This window comes from Heterodontus francisci, chromosome 17 (genome assembly GCF_036365525.1).
Source record: "Heterodontus francisci isolate sHetFra1 chromosome 17, sHetFra1.hap1, whole genome shotgun sequence".
NCBI lineage: Eukaryota > Metazoa > Chordata > Chondrichthyes > Heterodontiformes > Heterodontidae > Heterodontus > Heterodontus francisci.
Window position 1 is genome coordinate 75906790 of NC_090387.1, and position 20288 is coordinate 75927077.

General features: G+C 45.8%; 1 protein-coding gene across 5 annotated transcripts in view; it reads right to left on the reverse strand.

Annotated features, from left to right (window-relative positions):
* The window catches only part of bbs2 (Bardet-Biedl syndrome 2), a 100098-nt gene that overhangs the window by 43579 nt on the left and 36231 nt on the right, over positions 1-20288 (reverse strand). For all 5 annotated transcript variants that reach the window (XM_068049707.1, XM_068049708.1, XM_068049706.1 and 2 more), the window contains 3 exons: positions 15785-15847; positions 14772-14849; positions 6611-6715 (listed from right to left, as the gene is read on the reverse strand). In XM_068049707.1, the coding sequence (XP_067905808.1) occupies positions 6611-6715; positions 14772-14849; positions 15785-15847 (246 nt within the window). The remainder of the gene's footprint in view (positions 1-6610; positions 6716-14771; positions 14850-15784; positions 15848-20288) is intronic.

Below are 20288 nucleotides of genomic sequence, written 5' to 3' on the forward strand. Positions count from 1 at the left end.
GGCACTTTGTGGAGATTTAAGTTCTGTCACTAGACGTCACCAGCATATATGGAACTTGCTACCACGTAGAATAATTGTGGCAAATAGCATAGATGCATTTATAGGAAAGCTAGATAAGTACATGAGGAAGAAAGGAATAAGATATGGTTAGATGAATTGGGTGGCGGAGGGTGGAGGGAGGAGGCTCGTCTGATCCATAAAAACACCAACACAGACCATTTGAGCTGAACGGCCTGTTTTTGTCCTGTAAATTCTGGGCAACATAACTTGTAATAATCGCTAGCCACACCCAATAGTTTGAGGTCTGTACTGCATGGGTCTCTCATTTGTAGTTCACTTCAATCTTGAGACCAAATCCAACTCAGGATGCACTACAATGAAAATTGATCGTAAAGAAGGAATATCAGCAGTGGTGCCATTATACAGTATTGACAGATGATGACATCCTGCTAATTTTTTTCTTATTAAACTCTCATTACCCTCCAAATGCCTCGGTTCAAAGAAATGTTTGTGAGGTACTGGGAGAAAATAACTTACTTGTTGTGTGACCCAAGGAGAAAGGGGAAAGCAATATACATGAAAAATATTGCCATACAAAAAAGACAGTTGTCATGCTAGGCCCTCATCTGCCAAGAATGAGGCACATTAATTTTAAACTGTTAGTGGAGTGAAGAAAGGACTTTTTAAACAGATCAGTCGTGGCTGGAAAAGACATTTGCATATTAACAGATAATGCTTGGAAGGACAAAAGACCATTCCCTGACACATTCAACCCACAAAGGACCTTGATCACCAGGTTGTATGTAAGAGGAGCATTCCAGAGACTGCTAAGGTGATACAATCCAAGATGTGGTCAGACCAGTTAGTCACATGACTAACCTGCTTGGCAACCTGGGTTTTTCTGAATTGTACAGTTTGAACGGAAAAGTCTGTTTGCTCCTGAACTGAGAAGATCTCTCCTATCTGCTCCCATCTCTTTCTCACAAGCCTCTGAATCCACTGAAGACACATGAACCCCAAGAGAGAAAAGTCTCCGACAGCGAACAAGGTTTAAGAATAATACTGGCCCCCAACGAAAAGCAAGAACTACCTACAAATCAAGGACTATACAGTGAGCTCAAGTGACTATACAGATATTGCCTCAAACTTTTCCACTTTATTTTTTCTTCTGCTCTTTTCTGTCTCTATTTGCATGTGTGTATCCCATATGCATGCTAGCGTGGGCGTGTCGTGTATCCGTAGTCAACTACCGAATTAGAGTTTAGGTTTAAGTTTAATAAACTTCAATTTTTCTTTGTTAAACCTACGGAAACCTGTTTTTGCTGGTTTCTTTGCCTTATAACTGGAAAGTGGTGAAAAGGATTCACCAGGGGGAGCTAAAAACACGGTGTGTTTAAAATTAAACCCTGTTACGGTAAAACCAGGCGAAGGCTGCGAGGGAACCCGAGAGAACTTTCTCACCTGGTCGTAACAGAAATTTGGGTGCTAGCGTCCGGAATTGACCCACAGACAAACAAGTAAAATTGAAAGTGGGAAGCCAAATTGTTCCCAATCAAAAAAGAGCAAGATTTCAATACAGGTTTTCTTGTGGTTGTGTGTTCTTGAATACTAACATGTCTGCAATTGAAGCTAGTAGCTTCAAGGGTGAAGTAACTTGGGATAAGTTAAAAGCACTGTCTATGGAGGAGTTGAGGAAAATGGCTGAGCAGTGTGGGATCACTGTACGCGGCAAGGTGAGGAAGTCTGAACTCCTAAGTCTAGTGGCCAACCATTTTTCCCTTGAATCTGAAGAAGCAGAAACAGTGTCAGAAGTAGATCCCGACAGTGTATTGCTAGCAAAGCTACAATTGGAACAGAGGAGACTCGAATTAGAGAGGGAGAAAGAAAGAGCCTTCCAGAAGGAATGTGAAGAAAAGGAGACAGGAGAAGGAACAGGAGAGAGAAAGAGAGAGGCAGGAGATGGAGAAAGAGAGAGCATTCCAGAAGGAATGTGAAGAGAAAGAAAGAGAGGAGAGAGAGAGAGAGAAAGACAGAAGAAGGAACAAGAGAAAGAGAGAGAGGAAGGAGAGAAAGAATATTCCAGAAGGAATTTGAAATAGAGAGCTGAAGCAGCTTGAGTTAACCAGGGGGCGACAGAGTAACCCCAATGAAAGCATGGCCAATATGAAGGAGCATAATTCAGGGCTGGGTACAGAATTGTTAAAACTAGCTCAACTAATTCCAAGATTCAATGAGGAGGATGCAGAAGAATTTTTGTGTCCTTAAGGCAGCTAAAATGGCCAGTTGAGACCTGGCCTCTTTTACTGCAAAGCAAACTAATGGAAAAGCCCATGAAGTTTATTCCCTGTTGCCAGATGAGAGTTCATCAAATTATGAACTGACCATAAATGCTATCCTCGGGGCATATGAACTAGTACCCGAAGACTATCACCAAAAGTTTAGAACCCTCAAGAAGCAAGCGAATCAAACTTATCTGGAGTTTGAAAGAAGTAAGCAGCTGGCTTTTGACCAGTGGCTGAGGGCTCTTAAAGTACAGCTCAGCTATGAGAATCTCAAAGAAGTAATTCGGTTAGAGGAATTTAAACACTCTCTTCCACTCTCCATAGAGACCCATGTGGAGAAGCGGCGGGTTGAAAGAGCCCGGCAAGCGGCCGTTCTGGCCGATGAGGTTGCTTTAATTTATGTTGGTTTCCCAGGGGAAAACCTTTCCTAGTCACCCCCACAAACCCAAAAAGGACAAAGGGTGGGAAGGTGATAGGAGCCCAAGCAGTACTGGGAGAGAAAGGAACGTAGGAGACACAGGGGGCCCTCCTCTAGCCAAAAAGGAAGGTGCTGTGAGCAAGAGACCTGTGTGCTTCCATTGTAATAAAGCAGGGCATTTAAAAGCTGACTGCTAGAAACTAAAGAGAAAACTTGTAGGGTTAATCAGGGCACACCCGCTCAGTGAAGAAGTGAACCTGATGGAAGGCATAGCAGAACAAGCTGTGGCTTTAACTGCAGTAAGAGTGAGACCCAGGAAGCTTACGGCTGCAAGTGCAGGAAAAGCGAATAGGATTCCTGAAGGTTATCAGGGTTTTGTGTTTGAAGGGAAAGTAACCCCATACCCCTCGAGTGCGGCAAGCAAGCCCATAGTAGTTCTCAGAGACAAAGGGGCCACTAAATCCCTTTTACAGGGAACAGGCCTGACCTTTCCCCCAGAGAGTGCAGTGAACACCAGAATGGTGGTGAATGGTATTGGAGGGCCGTGTATGTACCTGTACACTGGGTGCACCTGGAGTGCGACCTAGTTTCGGGACCGGTGACCAAAGGGATTGTCCCTAATTTGCCTGCGGACGGGGTTGACCTGCTCCTAGGTAATGATCGGGCGGGGGTGAAAGTGGGATTCCCCTCCCCCCCGCCCCCAGTAGTAAAAGAAAGACCGCAGGGGGTCAGAGAGACAGGGCAGTGACAGGAGATGGATCCCTGCAGTTTCCCTCAATGTGGAGTAGATCAGGCCATGATCAAACCAGCTCCTCCAGAGGAGACTGAATTAGCACTGCAGGCAGATGACCAGGTCTGTCTGTCTGAGACTTTCTTTGGAAAGTTAGGAGACCCAGGGAAAGAATTGAATAACTTTTCCCTAGCTTAGGCTCAGCGAGCCAACCAGTGTTGCGTGAGTTAGCACAGGCTGCCCAGTCTGAAAGTGAGGCAGAGGGAGTCCCTGATTGGTACTATTTAAAGAATGAGGTACTGATGAGGAAATGGAGTTCTCCTCACAGACCTGAGAGCAAGGAGTGGACAGTAGTTCACCAGTTAGTGGTCCTGCAGAGAAATATTAAGGAGGGCCCAGGAGACTACGGGGGCTGTACATGCTGGTACACAAAAGACCAAAGCCCGCTTAAGACAGCAGTTTGACTGGCCAAAGCTCCACAAAGATATGGTAGAGTACTACAGGAGTTGCCACACGCCCCACGTTGTGGGGAAACCCCAACCTACAGTGAACCCTGCACCCCTAAGTCTTGTACCGTGTTAGGAGGACCCTCCAGCAGAGGGCTGGGGAACTGTAAGGGACCCCCGCCATGAACAAAAGGGGACAGGCAGGCACAAGGCTGGCAAAAGTTTAGAAAGAGAAGGGGAAAAGGTGACCAAGAGGGCAAGTGAAAAGGAAGTCCGGGAGGAATCGCAGAAGAAAACCCCTACTGTCCAATCAGCCAACACCGAAAAATGTGAAAAGTTAGATTCCACATCCTCCTATGTAAATACAGACACGAGAAGCACCCCACCAGAGTTGCTAACAGCATTTACAGAAACCTGCAGAGACAAAAAAAGACCTCTAGGGGGGGTAGAGAAACTGTGAGGGTGATGCCTCACCTAATTGAAGTGCAACAGGGGAGTGCAGTAAAGGCCGCACAAATACCTGCAGGCAGGAGTGTCCTCTGGGACCAATGGGAGATTAGCAAAGAATCCTCCCCCATAGTCAGAACCAAAGAGAACCACCCCTCCCCCAACGTCAAAAGCCTTCGCATGACTCAGCAAAGCACTGAAAGAGAGTTCAGGATAGACCCGTCCACTACTGACTCTCCTGAAAAAATAAAATTACCTCAGCAGGAACAAAGACCATAGGCAGCCATGGAAATGGGCAAACTGCAGAGAAACTTCCCCAAAAAAGAACCACATGTTTATTGGGATGCCAAAAAAGGAGCGATTTTAATAAGTTTCAGGATTTGTGAATGAATGAGAGAAATGAATGTTTTTTTTCTGTATCTTATATTTTCTCTTGACCCTTTAATGAAATGCGCCTTTTCTCAAATCTGTGAGTGTGGGTGTGGAAATGTCATGCTGGCCTCCAACTGCCAAGAATGAGACACATTAATTTTGTCATGAACATTGATTTTCAACTGTTACTGGAGTGAAGAAAGGACTTGTTAAACAGATTAGCCGTGACTGGAAAAGACATTTGCATATTAACAGATGATGCTTGGAAGGACAAAAGACCATTCCCTGATGCATTCAACCCACAAAGGACCTTGATCACCAGGTTGTGTGTAAGAGGAGCATTGCAGGGACTGCTAAGGTGATACAATCCAAGACGTGGCCAGACCAGTTAGTCACATGACTAACCTGCTTGGCAACCTGGGTTTTTCTGAATTGTACAAACAGTTTGAACGGAAAAGTCTGTTTGCTCCTGAACTGAGAAGGTCTCTCCCGTCTGCTCCCATCTCTTTCTCACAAGCCTCTGAATCCACTGAAGACGCATGAACCCCAAGAGATGTCTCCTACAGCGAACAAGGATTAAGAAGAATACGGGCCCCCAACGAAAAGCAGGAACTACCTATAATCAAGAACTCTACAGTGAGCTCGAAGAACTGTAACAAAAAATCTTCAGATATTGCCTCAAACCTTTCACTTTATTTTTTCTTCTGCTCTTTTCTGTCTCTATTTGCATGTGTGTATCGCCTATGCATACTAGCGTGGGCTCGTGCATCATGTATCCATAGGCATCAACCGAATTAGAGTTTAGGTTTAAATTTAATAAATTTAAACTTTTCTTCTTTAAACTTAAGAAAACCTGTTTGTGCTGGTTTCTTTGCCTTATAATTGGAAAGCGGTGAACAAGGATTCACCAAGGGGTAAAGGCCTGCTACTCAACCCGAACCAGACGACATGTGTCATTCGGTCCGGCACTCAGGCTCAGGTCGGGCCTGGTCGGACACGCTCTATCACAGGTAAGTGGCTCCAACGTTAATTAAATTTTTGGACTAGAAAGGTGGTTTCATTACAGTTATTTTAAGCTTGTACAGATCAGCAACAAAGTGAAAAACGGAAGTTAAGTTAACTGATGGTGAGGTTGGGCGTGGGTAAAAATGGAAGGACTCGGGCTGGGTCGGATGTGGTTCTGTCGGGCTCGGGTCGGGTTTTTTTTTTGCAGACCCGAGCAGGCCTTTACCAAGGGGGAGCTAAAAGCACGGTGTGTTTAAAATTAAACCCTGTTACGGTAAGACCAGGTGAAGGCTGAGAGGGAACCCTAGACACCTTTCTCACCTGGTCGTAACACAGTTCTTACCTAGATCAGTAAAAAAACTTTTTTAAAAATGTTATGCTCATTAATGCTGCAGAATGGAACACTTTCCATTTCAAACCGCAACTGTTAGTATTGGCAGCTCAGGTGCAGAATAAAACTCCCTCTAATCTATACCAATAAACTACCTCAGACCCAGTCTCAGGTGGTGCACCTATTGCATCAATGTGTTCCTTCTCTAGCTTCCACACAGCTATCCTGCATTGCTGAAGAGATACTGATAATTTAGAGATAATTTAGAGAGTTGTAAATTAGCAGTCTTATGTTGTGGAACTGAGTTGTGACTGTCCAAAACTGCGTAGTATCCTTAGAGCCAGGAGATAGGAAACTCATTCGATCAGTTCTACAGTTCAGGGAGGAAAGACCATCTTTCTGTCTAACCCACTACACCAAGGAGAAGCCAAGACCATGTTTGGAAAAAGCATCATGTTGCATATTCAATTTGTCCAATATTTTTGCTGATAGGTTTCTTTGATACAGTAATGCATTTGTTCACCTTGTACGGTCTGCGAGTACAAGCCAACTCATTTCAGTCTAACGTTTTATATGTACCTTAATTCTCCAGTAGCGTGTAGCCCGGTCGTACACTCCAACAGTGCCATTCGCCAGGGCATATCCAAACCGGCTCCCATTCATGTGGCATAGCGCCGTGATAGTCTGTGAAAGGAAAACCAACAGGCATGATACACACTTGTTCAGAATAATGTCTACATGAGAATACTTGTAAATAGAAAATACTCATGGTTTATTGGGGCATTTGAGAGGGGCAAAAATAGAACCATTAGTTTAGCTGATCAAGCCAAGGCTTCTTCTACAGATATTTGACGGGGGGTTCAAAACAAAAGCACTGAGAAAATTACTGCCAGGTCCTTTGACCTGACTAGTTTCCACTGTTCACCAGCTCATGTTACCTTACTTATTCATGCACTGTCCTGCTTCGCAATGCCATACAGTAAAGACAATTTTTGTATTTGTTCACGGGATGTGAGCATCGCTGGCAAGGCCAGCATCTATTGCCCATCCTAATTGCCCTTGAGAAGGTGGTGAGCTGCCTTCTTGAACCACTGGAGTCCATGTGATGTAGATACACCCACAGTGCTGTTAGGGAGGGAGCTCCAGGATTTTGACCCAGCCACAGTGAAGGAATGGTGATATATTTCCAAATCAGGATGGTGTGTGAGTTGGAGGGGAAATTGTAGGTGGTGATGTTCCCACTCATCCGTGGCCCTTGTCCTTCTAGGTGGTAAAAGTTGCAGGTTTGGAAGGTGCTGTTGAAGGAGCCTTGGTGAGTTGCAGCAGTGAATCTAGTAGATGGTGCACGATGATGCCACTGTGCACTGGTGGTGGAGGAAGTTAATGTTTAAGGTGGTGGATGGAATGCCTATCAAGTGGGCTGCTTTGTCCTGGAAGGTGTTGAACTCCTTGAATGTTGTTGGTGCTACACTCATCAAGGCAAGTGGAGAGTATTCCATCACACTGCTGACTTGTGCCTTGTAAATTGTGGACAGGCTTTGGACAGTCAGGAGGTGACTTACTCGCCACAGAATTCCCAGCCTTTTACCTGCTCTTGTAACTACAGTATTTATGTGGCTGGTCCAGTTATGTTTCTGGTCAATGGTAACCCCCTAGGATGTTTATTGTGGGGGATTCAGCAGTGGCAATGCCACTAAATGTCAAGGGGAAGTGGCTAAATTCCCTCTTGTTGGAGATGGTCATTGCCTGGCACTTAACTGGCGCAAATATTATCTGCCACTTATCAGCCCAAGTCTGAATGTTGTCCAGGTCTTGCAGAAAGCAGACACAGATTCTTATGTATGTGAGGAGTTGTGAATGGTCCTGAATGGAGGGAAGGTAATTCATGAAGCAGCGAGAGATGGTTGGGCCAATGATCCTATCCTGAGGAACTCTTGTCGCAATGTCCTGGGGCTGAGATGATTGGCCTCCAACAACCACAACCATCTTTCTCTGTGCTAAGTATGACTCCAACCAATGGAAAGTTTTCCTCCTGATTGCCATTGATTTTTGGATTTGCTAAGGCTCCTTGATGCCACATTCGGTCAAATACTGCCTTGATATCAAGAGCAGTCACTCTCACCTCACCTCTGCAATTCAGTTCTTTTGTCCATGCTGTTATGAGGTCTGGAGTCAAGTGGCCCTGGTAGGGGCCATACTGAGCATCAACTAGCAGGTTATTATTGATTAAGTGCTGCTTGATAGCACTGTTGACAGCACCTTCCATCATTTTGCTTATGATTGAAAGCAGACTGATCAGGCAGTAATTGGCCAGATTCGATTTGTCCTAGTTTTTATGCACAGCACATATCTGGGCAATTTTCCACATTGTCGGGTAGATGTCAATGTTGTAGCTGTACTGGAACAGTTTGGCTAGGGGTGCAGCTAGCTTTGAAGCAAAATTCTTCAGTACTATAGACGGAATGTATTTTTTTAGATTACAGATACAGCACTGAAACAGGCCCTTCCGCCCACCGAGTCTGCACCGAACATCATCCACCCATTTATACTAATCCTATATTCCTACCAAACATCCCCACCTGTCCCTATATTTCCCTACCACCTACCTATACTAGTGACAATTTATAATGGCCAATTTACCTGTCAACCTGCAAGTCTTTTGGCTTGCAGTCTGTTGTCATGGCTCATAGCCTTTCTGCATCCAGTGCCTTCAGCATTTCTTGATATTACATAGAGTGAATCGTATTGGCTGAAGTCTGGCATTTGTAATGCTGGGGACCTCAGGAGGAGGCCGAGCTGGCTGAAGGTGGTTGCAAATGCTTCAGCTTTGTCTTTTGCACTGACATGCTGGGCTCCGCCATCATTGAGGATGGGGTTGTTTGTAGAGTCTCCTCGCCCATTAATTGTTTCATTGGCCACCACCTGCCATGATTGATGTGTCAGGACTGCACTGCTTTGATCTGATCTGTTGGCTGTGGAATCGCTTAGCTCTGTCTATAGAATGCTGCATCCGCTGTCTAACATGCATGTATTCCTGTGTTGTTGCTTCATCAGGTAGGCATTTTTAGGTCTGCCTGGTGCTGCTCCTGACATGCTCTCCTGCAATCTTCATTGAAGGGTTAGTCCCCTGGCTTGATGGCATGTCAGGCCATGAGGGATATGTCAGGCCATGAGGTTACAGATTGACAATTATGTTGTTGCTGATGGCCCACTGTGCCTCATGGATGCCCAGTTTTGAACTGCCAGATCTGTTTTGAATCTAACCCATTTACCACAATGGTAGTGACAGAAAACATGGAGGGTGTCCTCAGTGTGAAGACGGTCTTGGTCTCCACAATAATTGTACGGTGGTCACTCTTACCAATAATGTCATGGACAGATGCATCTGCGACAGGTAGAGGACAAGGTCAGGTAGGTTTTTCCCTTTTGTTGGTTCTCTCACCAACTGCCTCAGGCGCAATCTGGCAGATTTCTCCTTCAGAGCTCAGCCAGCTCGATCAGTTGTGGTGCTTTGGGGGCATTCCTGGTGATAGACATTGAAGCCCCCCACCCAGAGTACATTCAGTGCCCTAGCTCCCCTTAGTGTTTCTTCCAAGTGGTCTTCATCATGGAGGAGCACTGATTCATTAGCTGAGGGAGGATGGGAGGTGGTAATGAGCAGGTGGTTTCCTTGCCCATGTTTGACTTGATGTCAGGAGACTTCCCAGGGACACTCCCTCCTGACTGCATACCACTGTGCCACCACCTCTGGTGGATCTCTGCTCTCGGTGGGACAAGCCATACCCAAAGATGGTGATGGAGGAGTCTGGGTCATTGGCTGTAAGGTATGATTCAATAAGTCTGACTATTTCAGGCTGTTGCTTGACTAGTCTGTGGGATAGCTCTCCCAATTTTGACACAAGTTCCCAGACGTTATTGAGGAGGACTTTACAGGGTTGCTATGGCAGGGTATACCTTTGTCGTCTCCAGTGCCTAAGTCAATGGCAGATGGTCATCCAGTTTTATTCTTATTTGACTTTTCTGTAACGGTTTGATACAACCAAGTGCCTTGCTAGGCCATTTCAAAGGGCAAATAAGAGTCAACCACATTGCTGTTGGTTTGGAGTCACATGTAGGACGACAGGTGTCAAGAAAACACAATATGTAACATGAGGGATTATTAACTCATTGGTTGGAAACTTACATTAAACTTTTATGGGAAAAAATCCTGCAGTTAACTTTAAAAAACCTAGCAGTCAAGGTGGCCACCACAATTTGCATCTGAAACACCTCTTCACATTCCAATGACTCACCTGAAGAGACAGGTCTGGGCAAGTATGAACCCAGAACAATGGCTTGCTCTAAGTGATTGAATTACCTAAGATTGCTTCATTAGCATGACATTCAAGGCAATCCGAACACCTTGACATTTGAAAGAGCAAACCCCCTCCAAGTGTAAATATTGACAGCCTGGGGACTGGGGAGCCATTTCCGAACCTTGAATATCATTAGTAGGCTCCAGTGAATACACGCAGGCCATCATGTGACCGTCTGTCCATATCTATGCAAACATAAAGTTTCCTTGAACAAAGACAGAAAGGTGGTAACTCAGATTGTGCAGCAGCAGGGAGGCTAAGTGCCTTTCTCTCTCTCTCTATCCAGATAACACAAGTTTGAACCCCGTCTGTGACTGTGGACCCTCCAAACCTACAGATTGCTACAGACAGAGACCACGGGAAGACTGCCACCTACAAGTCTGCCTCCAAAAAAGCCTTGAGCCAAGCGGGCCAGCCACAAAGTGCACTTTAACCAGCCAAGGGGTTCAAGAATACAACTTCATCCAGAAGACCACTGAATCATCCAACTTCACAGATGGTGTATTTAATTTCCATTTTTTCTGGACTCTAATCCAACCACAAAATCTACTTCTCCCTCTGTAATCTATTTGGGTGCGCGTGAGTCTCGAGTGAATGTGTGCGTGAATATGTAGCGTAAATTTATTATTTTTTCTAGATCGGTTTAGATCGTTAAGTATAACAAACTCACCTCTTTCTTGTTTAAACTCAAGAAAACCTGTCCAATTGGTTCTTTCACGATCACATTAATGGTAAAAGGTAAAACACTCACTGAGGTAGGAAGCACAACCGCTGTTTAAAAAAAGGAAAACCCTGTTGCGATCAAATAAGAGGAAGAGCAAGAGGGGACCTGGGACCCCCTCCTCACACCTGGCCGTAACACTGGGTAAGGATGGTAGATTTCCTTCCCTAAAGGACGTTAGTGAACCAGATGGGTTTTTATGACAATCCAGTAGTTTCACGATCATTACTGAGACCAGCATTTTATTTCAAATTTATAAATTAATTGAATTTAAATTCCCCAGTTGCTGCGGTGGGATTTAAACTTGTGTCTCTAGAGCATTAGTTCGGGTCACTGGACTGTACTCCAGTAACATGAGCATGTTACTGGACTACAATCCAGTGACCCGAACTAATGCTCTAGAGACACAAGTTTAAATCCCACCGCAGCAACTGGGGAATTTAAATTCAATTAATTTATAAATTTGGAATAAAGCATGAGCATGTTACTAGGTGAAAATTAGAATTGATTTTTATATGGAAATAATAACCAACTTGCTAACACTGAAATAAAAGCAAAATACTGCGGATGCTGGAAATCTGAAACAAAAACAAGAAATGCTGGATTCACTCAGCAGGTCTGGCAGCATCTGTGGAAAGAGAAGCAGAGTTAACGTTTCGGGTCAGTGACCCTTCTTCGGAACTCAACTCAGTTCCGAAGAAGGGTCACTGACCCGAAACGTTAACTCTGCTTCTCTTTCCACAGATGCTGCCAGACCTGCTGAGTGAATCCAGCATTTCTTGTTTTTGTTGCTAACACTGAACATGGATTAACACAAGCAATACTGTTAGCCAATGGCAGTTCAGATGCAATGCACCCTTTAATGATTTAACATGAATTTCTGGATAAGGTTCACTGAGATCATCAAACTGCCATTAATTGCACATGCATCTTTGAACATATTTCTGAACTGTTGTAACACGAGACTTTACTACAATGCTGTGCAAGTTGGAAGCACCTGATGCACTGGTCTCTGTTTGTGCCATTCTGGATGGAGAAAGCTCATTTGGGAAGGCATCGTACACCTTGAGGGACTCCGTCGGAAACATGCAGAGGCGAAGTCGAGATGTCGGAGGGAGCGCACAAACCTCCAAACTACTCATTTTCCTGACCCTTCAAGCACCAACTTGTCCCTCATGTGGCAGAGTCTGCAGATTATGTATTGGACTTATCAGCCATCTCAGAACCCATCAAACCGGAGTAGGAACAAGTCATCCTCAATCCCAAGGGACTACCTACGAAGGTGGTGTCTGTTTGGTTGCCAATGTGCTGTGCCTTACAATTGTCCATACCTTTTATGAAAGAGACTGCCTAAATAAATGAGTTCTTGACCTTAGCTGAGTTTATCAGTGTGCAGCAGCAATCACTTACCTCCCAAGCATATAGAAACCCAGCAGGCGATGCTTCAACTGCCCATGGCACCTGCAGCAGCTATTCAAAAGCAACTTTTTCAGAGATTGAACAACATCTCACCTGCGCATTCTCTTATTACAGTTCATGATACTGAAGGCTAAGGTTTCTTTTTTCCCTTCAATTTTCTTCTCTCCTCCAGTCAAGGCAACTTCAATTAGGTACTATTCCGAGGGAACAAACTGAGCTGAATCATGATCTGAATAACATCAGCTGAGCTACAGTATCTTGCTGATGAAGCCACCTGTCAGGTGCATGCCTACACAATGCAAGTTGGCACTTATTTGATCACAGCTGAGCACAATTCTGTCCTCACCTGATATTTTTATACATGCACTTTTCAGGAACCAATGGATATCAGGAGCAAAAAACCTGTTTTTTTCTCTGTCTTCTCAGCGACCTAGAGGCTAATTGTAGTGATACTGACATTAGCCTTGCTGAGATCAGCTAAGAGATCATCACGCAGAGTTATGAAGGTGCATTAATCTACAAAAAGACATGAAAATAAGCATTTAATACCCAAGTGTATCCAGAGGAAAAGCACAGCATTGTTCGAGGTTCACTGCATAAATTCACTACTAAAACTATTTTAAGTTTTCATTAATGACTAATCATTGATTCAATAATTTGTAGGTGACTGGGTAGGGAATCCTAAAATATAAGCAAAATACTGTGGATGCTAGAAATCTGAAATAAAAACAAGAAATGCTGGAAATACTCAGCAGGTCTGGCAGCATTTGTGGAGCGAGAAGCAGAGTTAACGTTTCAGGTCAGTGACCCTTCTTCAGAACTGGCAAATATTAGAAATGTGAAAGGTTTTAAGCAAGTAAAGCGGGGTGGGGCAAGAGATAACAAAGGAGAAGGTGTAGATAGGACAAGGTCACAGAAAATAACCGACCAGAAGGTCATGGAGCAAAGGCAAAAAATATATTAATGGTGTGTTGAAAGACAAAGCATGAGAACAGATAGGGTGTTAATGGACTGAAAACTGAACAGCCGCAAGTACAAACGTGAAAAAAAGTGGGTAAGCAAACTGAACAAACTGAGATGAAATAAAATAAAATAAACAAAAAAAATAAAAAAAGAAAAAATAAAAAATAACTAAAAATAAAAGTAAAATGGAGGGGGCCCGTCATGCTCTGAAATTATTGAACTCAATGTTCAGTCCGGCCGGCTGTAGTGTGCCTAATCAGCAAATGAGATGCTGTTCCTTGAGCTTGCGTTGATGTTCACTGGAACACTGCAGCAATCCCAGGACAGAGATGAAAGCATGACAGCAGGGGGGAGTATTGAAATGGCAAGCAACCGGAAGCTCGGGGTCATGCTTTCGGACTGAGCGGAGGTGTTCTACAAAGCGGTCACCCAGTCTGCGTTTTGTCTCCCCAATGTAGACGAGACCACATTGTGAGCAGCGAATACAGTATTCTACATTGAAAGAAGTACAAGTAAATCGCTGCTTCACCTGAAAGGAGTGTTTGGGGCCTGGGATAGTGAGGAGAGAGGAGGTAAATGGGCAGGTATTACACCTCCTGCGATTGCAGGGGAAGGTGCCGTGGGAAGGGGACGAGGTGGTGGGGTAATGGAGGAGTGGACGAGGGTGTCGCGGAGGGAACGATCCCTTCGGAATGCTGACAGGGGAAGGGAGGGGAAGATGCGTTTGGTAGTGGCATTACGCTCGAGGTGGCTGAAATAGCAGAGGATGATCCTTTGGATGTGGAGGCTGATGGGGTGGTAAGTGAGGACAAGGGGAACCCTGTCGCGCTTCTGGGAGGAAGGGGAAGGGGTGAGGGTAGAGGTGCGGGAAATGGGTCGGACACGGTTGAGGGCCCTGTCAACCACAGTGTGGCGTGAATCCTTGGTTGAGGAAAAAGGAAGACATATCAGAAGCGCTGTCACGGAAGGTAACATCATCAGAGCAGATGCGACGGAGAAACTGGGAGAATGGAATGGAATCCTTACAGGAGGCAGGGTGTGAAGAAGTGTAGTCGAGGTAGCTGTGGGAGTCAGTGGGCTTATAATGGATATTAGTAGACAGCCTATCCCCAGAGATGGAGACAGAGAAGTCGAGGAAGGGAAGGGAAGTGTCGGAGATGGACCATGTAAAGGTGAGAGAAGGGTGGAAATTAGAAGCAAAGTTGATAAAGTTTTCCAGTTCGGGGCGGGAGCAGGAAATGGCACCGATACAGTCATCCTTACCTCTTAGAATCGTCCTTACCTCTGTCTCTGACATTTCTGCTGTGATTTCATCTTCTTTGAAGACCCTGATGTCAAAGTCCTCTGAGCCAGCCAGAAGCTGTGAAAAGCATGAAACACGTTATTAGTAATGCATCCTACTTCTCGCCCATTGGAAGGACTTTTGTCGTTGAGCTGGAAAATTAACTGATTGCCCTTATGTGCTACATTTTATTCTGAAGAGGGGGCTCCTGACGGCAGGCCGGAAGGCATGGAGAGACCCCAACACGGCCCTCCGCAGATCCCCGAAGCCATTTCACAGCAGGCAGGCAAATAACTGTTTGCCATCGGAGAGGCTGTCCCTTTAGGGGATGAGCTCCTGCTTCCAGGACTCCCAGCCAGTCTGAAGGCCAGCAGTGCCACTGGGAGCAGTGGCAACTGCCAGTACTGCAGGAGGCCCTGCAGCATTGAAGATGTCCATGAACCTGGGACAGGTGAGTGGCGTCAGGGTTGTCAGGGTTGCCAGGGATTGTTGGGGGGGGGAGCAGGGGCAGCAATCACCACTGGAGGGGCCCTTTAGGGGCCCTCGATTGTCCCCCAAAGGAGGAACCCCCACCCCTGACTTTACAAAGGTGCCGCCAGGCTTTACCTGGTGGCGTCTCCCAGCCACAGCAGACCCCTCCACCTTCCACTAAATTGAGGCGGAGGTGGGTAATGGCCCATAGGTGGCCTTTAATTGGCCACTTAAGGGACCCAACAAAATGGCGGGTGACCTGGGCAACATTGGGAATGGCACCCCCTGCCATTTTGTTATGCCCCACCAGCCTCCATGCCCGCCTCCAAGAGCACAATAAAATTCTGCCAGTTGTTTAGAGTTGGGATGTTCATGAAAGAGATAGTTAAGAATGCACAGACAAACAAGGTGAATAATACAACATCCACACATCCCTACTCAATCTTCAATAATCCACCATTAAGATATGGAACATTTTTAACTGTTAAAACTGTATTTCCTTCTGTTGCAAATGACATTTTATTGAATGATGTAAGACTCACCTCCTTTTTTCCATCCCCATCAAAGTCACAAAGAGCGAGTGATCGGACATTATCTCCAGTGACCTGAGTGAAAGGCATAAGCATTTCCAATCTGAATCGTTCCAAGAATTTTTGCTGATTTATAATTTAACTGATATTAAAGATACGTAGGCACATCACAAATCACTGGCCACTCTATATAAGGATGAGTTCCGCTATTTTGGTGAAATTTGTAAGAACAATAGGTTTGCATGTGTATGTGTGCATCGGTGTCCTTGCACACATGTGTTTGTTCAACAACGTGCATTCCTATAGCACCTTTAACATAGAATAAGGTCCAAATGTGCTTCACAAGGGCATTATTCGACAAAATGGAAGCCAAGTCAAAGAAGGAGATTTTAGCAGGGGTGATTGGAAACTTAGTCAAAGAAGTGAGTTTTAAAGTGGGTCTTCAAAATCAGAGGAAGGTGGAAGGCTTTGGAAGGCAACTTCAGAGTGCAGAGATTAGATGGCTGATGGCATGGTTGGCAATGGTGGAATGAAGGGAGGAGAATTGCACAAAGGTCAGTATCAATGGAAGTTGTAGGGTTGGAGAAGGTTACAGGGACAGGGAGGGTTGAGGCCCTCAAAGAATATAAACACGAGGATAAGAATTTTAAATTTAAGGATCTGAGGTACTGGGAGGCAATGGAGGTCAACAAGGTCAGGCGATAGATAAGCAGGGGCTAGTGCATGATGGGATAACAGCAGCATTGTAAGAGCAGGAGGATATAGTCAACCAGCCATTGGTTGCTGAGAGATTGAAGAGAATGAGGAAAGATAATGCATCACAGTCAGTCACAGCTGATGTCATTTTTGATGAAAGCAATATACTGCAGATGCCTGAAATCTGAAACAAAAACAGACAATGCTGGAAATACTCAGCAGGTCTGGCAGCATTTGTGGAGAGAGAAGCAAAGTTAACGTTTCAGGTCAGTGACCCTTCATCAGAACTGGCAAATGTTAGCAATGTAATAGGTTTTAAGCAAATAAAGCAGGGGTGGGGCAAGCAATAACAAAAGTGAAAGGTATTGATGGAACAGGGTCACAGAATAACTGACCAAAAGGTCATGGAGAAAAGCCATACAGTGTGTTAATGGTGTGTTGAAAGACAAAGCGTTAGTGCAGAGAGGGTGTTAATGGACAGAAAAATTAACAGCCCTGGCCCAAAGCACAAACATGAAAAAAACAATGGGCAGGCATATGGTAAGAAAAATGAATGATGAAACAACCTAAAATTAAAATAAATGTAAACATTTTTTTTAAAAATAACTGAAAATAAAAAGGGGGGCCCCCATCATGCTCTGAAATGATTGAACTCAATGTTCAGTCCAGCAGGCTGTAGCGTGCCTAATCGGTAAATGAGATGCTGTTCCTCGAGCTTGTGTTGATGTTCACTGGAACACTGCAGCAAGCCCAGGACAGATATGTGGGCATGAGAGCAGGGGGGCGTGTTGAAATGGTAAACAACCGGAAGCTCGGAGTCATGCTTTCGGACTGAGCGGTGGTGTTCTGCAAAGCGGTTACCCAATCTGCGTTTGGTCTCCCCAGTGTAGACGAGACCACATGGTGAGCAGCAAATACAGTAAACTAAATTGAAAGAAGTACAAGTAAATCGCTGCTTCACCTGAAAGGAGTGTTTGGGGCCTGGGATAGTGAGAAGAGAGAAGGTAAAAGGGCATGTGTTACACCTCCTGCGATTGTATGGAAAGGTGCCGTGGGAAGGGGACGAGCTGTTGGGGGTAATGGAGGAGTGGATCAGGGTATCGTGGAGGGAACGATCCCTTCGGAATGCTGACAGGGGAGGGGAGGGGAAGATGGCATCACGCTGGATGTAGCAGAAATGGCAGAGTATGATCCTTTGGATATGGAGGCTGGTGGGGTGGAAAGTGAGGATAAGGGGAACCGTGTCACGGTTCTGGGAAGGAGGGGAAGGGGACAGGGTGGAAGTTTGGGAAATGGGCAGGACACAATTGAGGCCCTGTCAACCACAGTCGGGGGGTAATCCTCAGTTGAGGGAAAAGGAAGACATATCAGAAGCGTTGTCGTGGAAGGTTGCATCATCAGAGCAGATGCGTCAGAGACAGAGAAATGGGAAAATGGAATGGAGTCCTTAGAGGCAGGGTATGAAGAAGTGTAGTCGAGGTAGCTGTGGAAGTCTGTGGGCTTATAATGAATATTAGTAGACAGCCAGAGATGGAAACAGAGAAGTTGAGGAAGGGAAGTGTCGGAGATGGACCATGTAAAGGTGAGAGAAGGGTGAAAATTGGAAGCAAGGGTGACAAAGTTTTCCAGTTTGGGGCGGGAGCAGGAAAATTCACCGATATAGTCATCCATGTACTGAAAAAAGAGTTGGGGGAGGGGGCCTGAGTCAGACTGGAATAAGGAATATTCGACATATACCACAAAAAGACAGGCATAACTAGGACCTATGTGGGTACCCGTAGCAACACCTTTTACTTGAAGGAAGTGAGTGGAGTTGAAGGAGAAGCTGTTCAATGTGAGAACAGGTTCAGCCAGGCGGAGGAGGTAGAGGCCTGCATTAGGTCGGGAAAAGGAACCTGACCCGAACCCGACCGAACAACAGCGGACCCGAGCCCAACCCGGCACGGGTCCCTCCGATTTTGCCCTGAGCCAATCCCGCCATGACTTGACCCGACCCAAACCCGACCCGACCATCACTTTACTTACCTTCCCATTGGGGAGCTCCACCGAGCTGCAGCGCATGCGCAATCGCGCACTGCGCAGACTCAGTTTCGTCCCAGACTCCCAGCTCAGGTAAGTTTTTTTAATTTCCCGACTTGACCTGGACTCGGCCCCACCCAACCCGAGCCCAAAAGCCGGGCCCGGAAGATGGGCCCGACCCGACCCGAACCCGACACGTCGTCGGGTCCCATCGGGTTGCAGGCCTCTAGGAGGAGGGTGGTGGTGGATGGGGACTGGTTGGGCCTCTGTTCAAGGAAGAAGCAAGAGCCCTTAAACTGCCTTGGTGGGGGAATGGAGGTGTAGAGGGATTGGATGATCATAGTGAAGAGAAGGCAGTTGGGGCCAGGAAACTGGAAATTGTCAAAATGAGATAGGGCGTCAGAAGAGTCACGGATGTAGGTGGGAAGAGACTGGACCAGGGGAGAAAAGATTGAGTCAAGATAGGAAGAAATAAGTTCAGTGGGGCAGGAACAGGCTGAGACAATGGGTCTGCCGGGACAGTCCTGTTTGTGGATTTTGGGAAGGAGGTAGAAGCTGGCTATCCGGGGTTGCGAGACTATGAAGTTGGAAGCTGTAGAGGGAAGATCTCCAGAGGAGATGAGGTCAGTGACAGTCCTGCAGACAGTAGCTTGATGTTCGGTGGTGGGGTCATGGTCCAGGGGGAAGTAGGAAGAAGTGTCTGAGAGTTAGCTCTGAGCCTCTGCAAGGTAGAGGTCGGTGGGCCAGACAACAACAGCACCACCCTTAACTGCAGGTTTGATGACAATGTCGGGGTTAGACCTGAGAGAACAGAGTGCAGCAAGTTCAGAGGGGGACAGGTTAGAGTGAGTAAGGGGGACAGAGAAATTGAGATGGCCGATGTCTCGCCGACTGTTTTCAATGAAAAGATCAAGAGCGGGTAAGAGGCCAGAGAGAGGGGTCCAGGTGGAGGGAGAATGGGTCTGCTGGTCTGGGGGAGGACTCCTGGTTAAAGAAGTGAGCCCGGAGGCGAAGGCGTTGGAAGAAGAGCTCAACGTCATGACGAGCGCAAAATTGAAGTGGGGGCATAAAGGGATAAAACTGAATCCTTTGTTGAGTACAGAACGTTCAGCGTCAGTGAGGGGAAGGTCAGAGGGTATGTTTGTTTATTTTCTTTTAGCTTGTTTCATCATTCATTTTCTTACCATGTGCCTACCCACTTTTTTTTTCATGTTTGTGCTTTGGGCCAGCGCTGTTCATTTTTCTGTCAATTAACACCCTCTCTGCAGTAACACTTTGTCTTTCAGCACACCAGTAACATACCATTTGCCTTTGCTCCATGACCTTCTGGTCAGTTATTCTCTGTGACCCTCTGTCCTATCAACACCTTGCCTTTTGTTCTCTCTTGCCCCAGCCCCGTTTTATTTGCTTAAAACCTAGTACATTTCTAACATTTGCCAGTTCTGATGAAGGGTCACTGACCTGCAACACTAACTCTGCTTTTCTCTCCACAGATGCTGCCAGACCTGCTGAGTATTTCCAGCATTTCTTGTTTTTTTTTATAAGAGTTAACATTTCAGGTTGATGACACTTTATCAGAAAAAAAAGTGGGAACCACCCACACCCCTCACCACATAACACAGCTAAGCAAATAAACTCACGACTAGTGCCCAAGAAATCCACAAACGTGTTGGAGGCATGGGAGCAAGCGACATGGCAAGAAATGGTAGTGGAGCAAAGCAGTGGGGTTTTCTATGCTTGGCAGTATGATCCTGGTAGTTTTGATAGCGGACAGTGAGGCCTGATAGTGCTTGACATGATA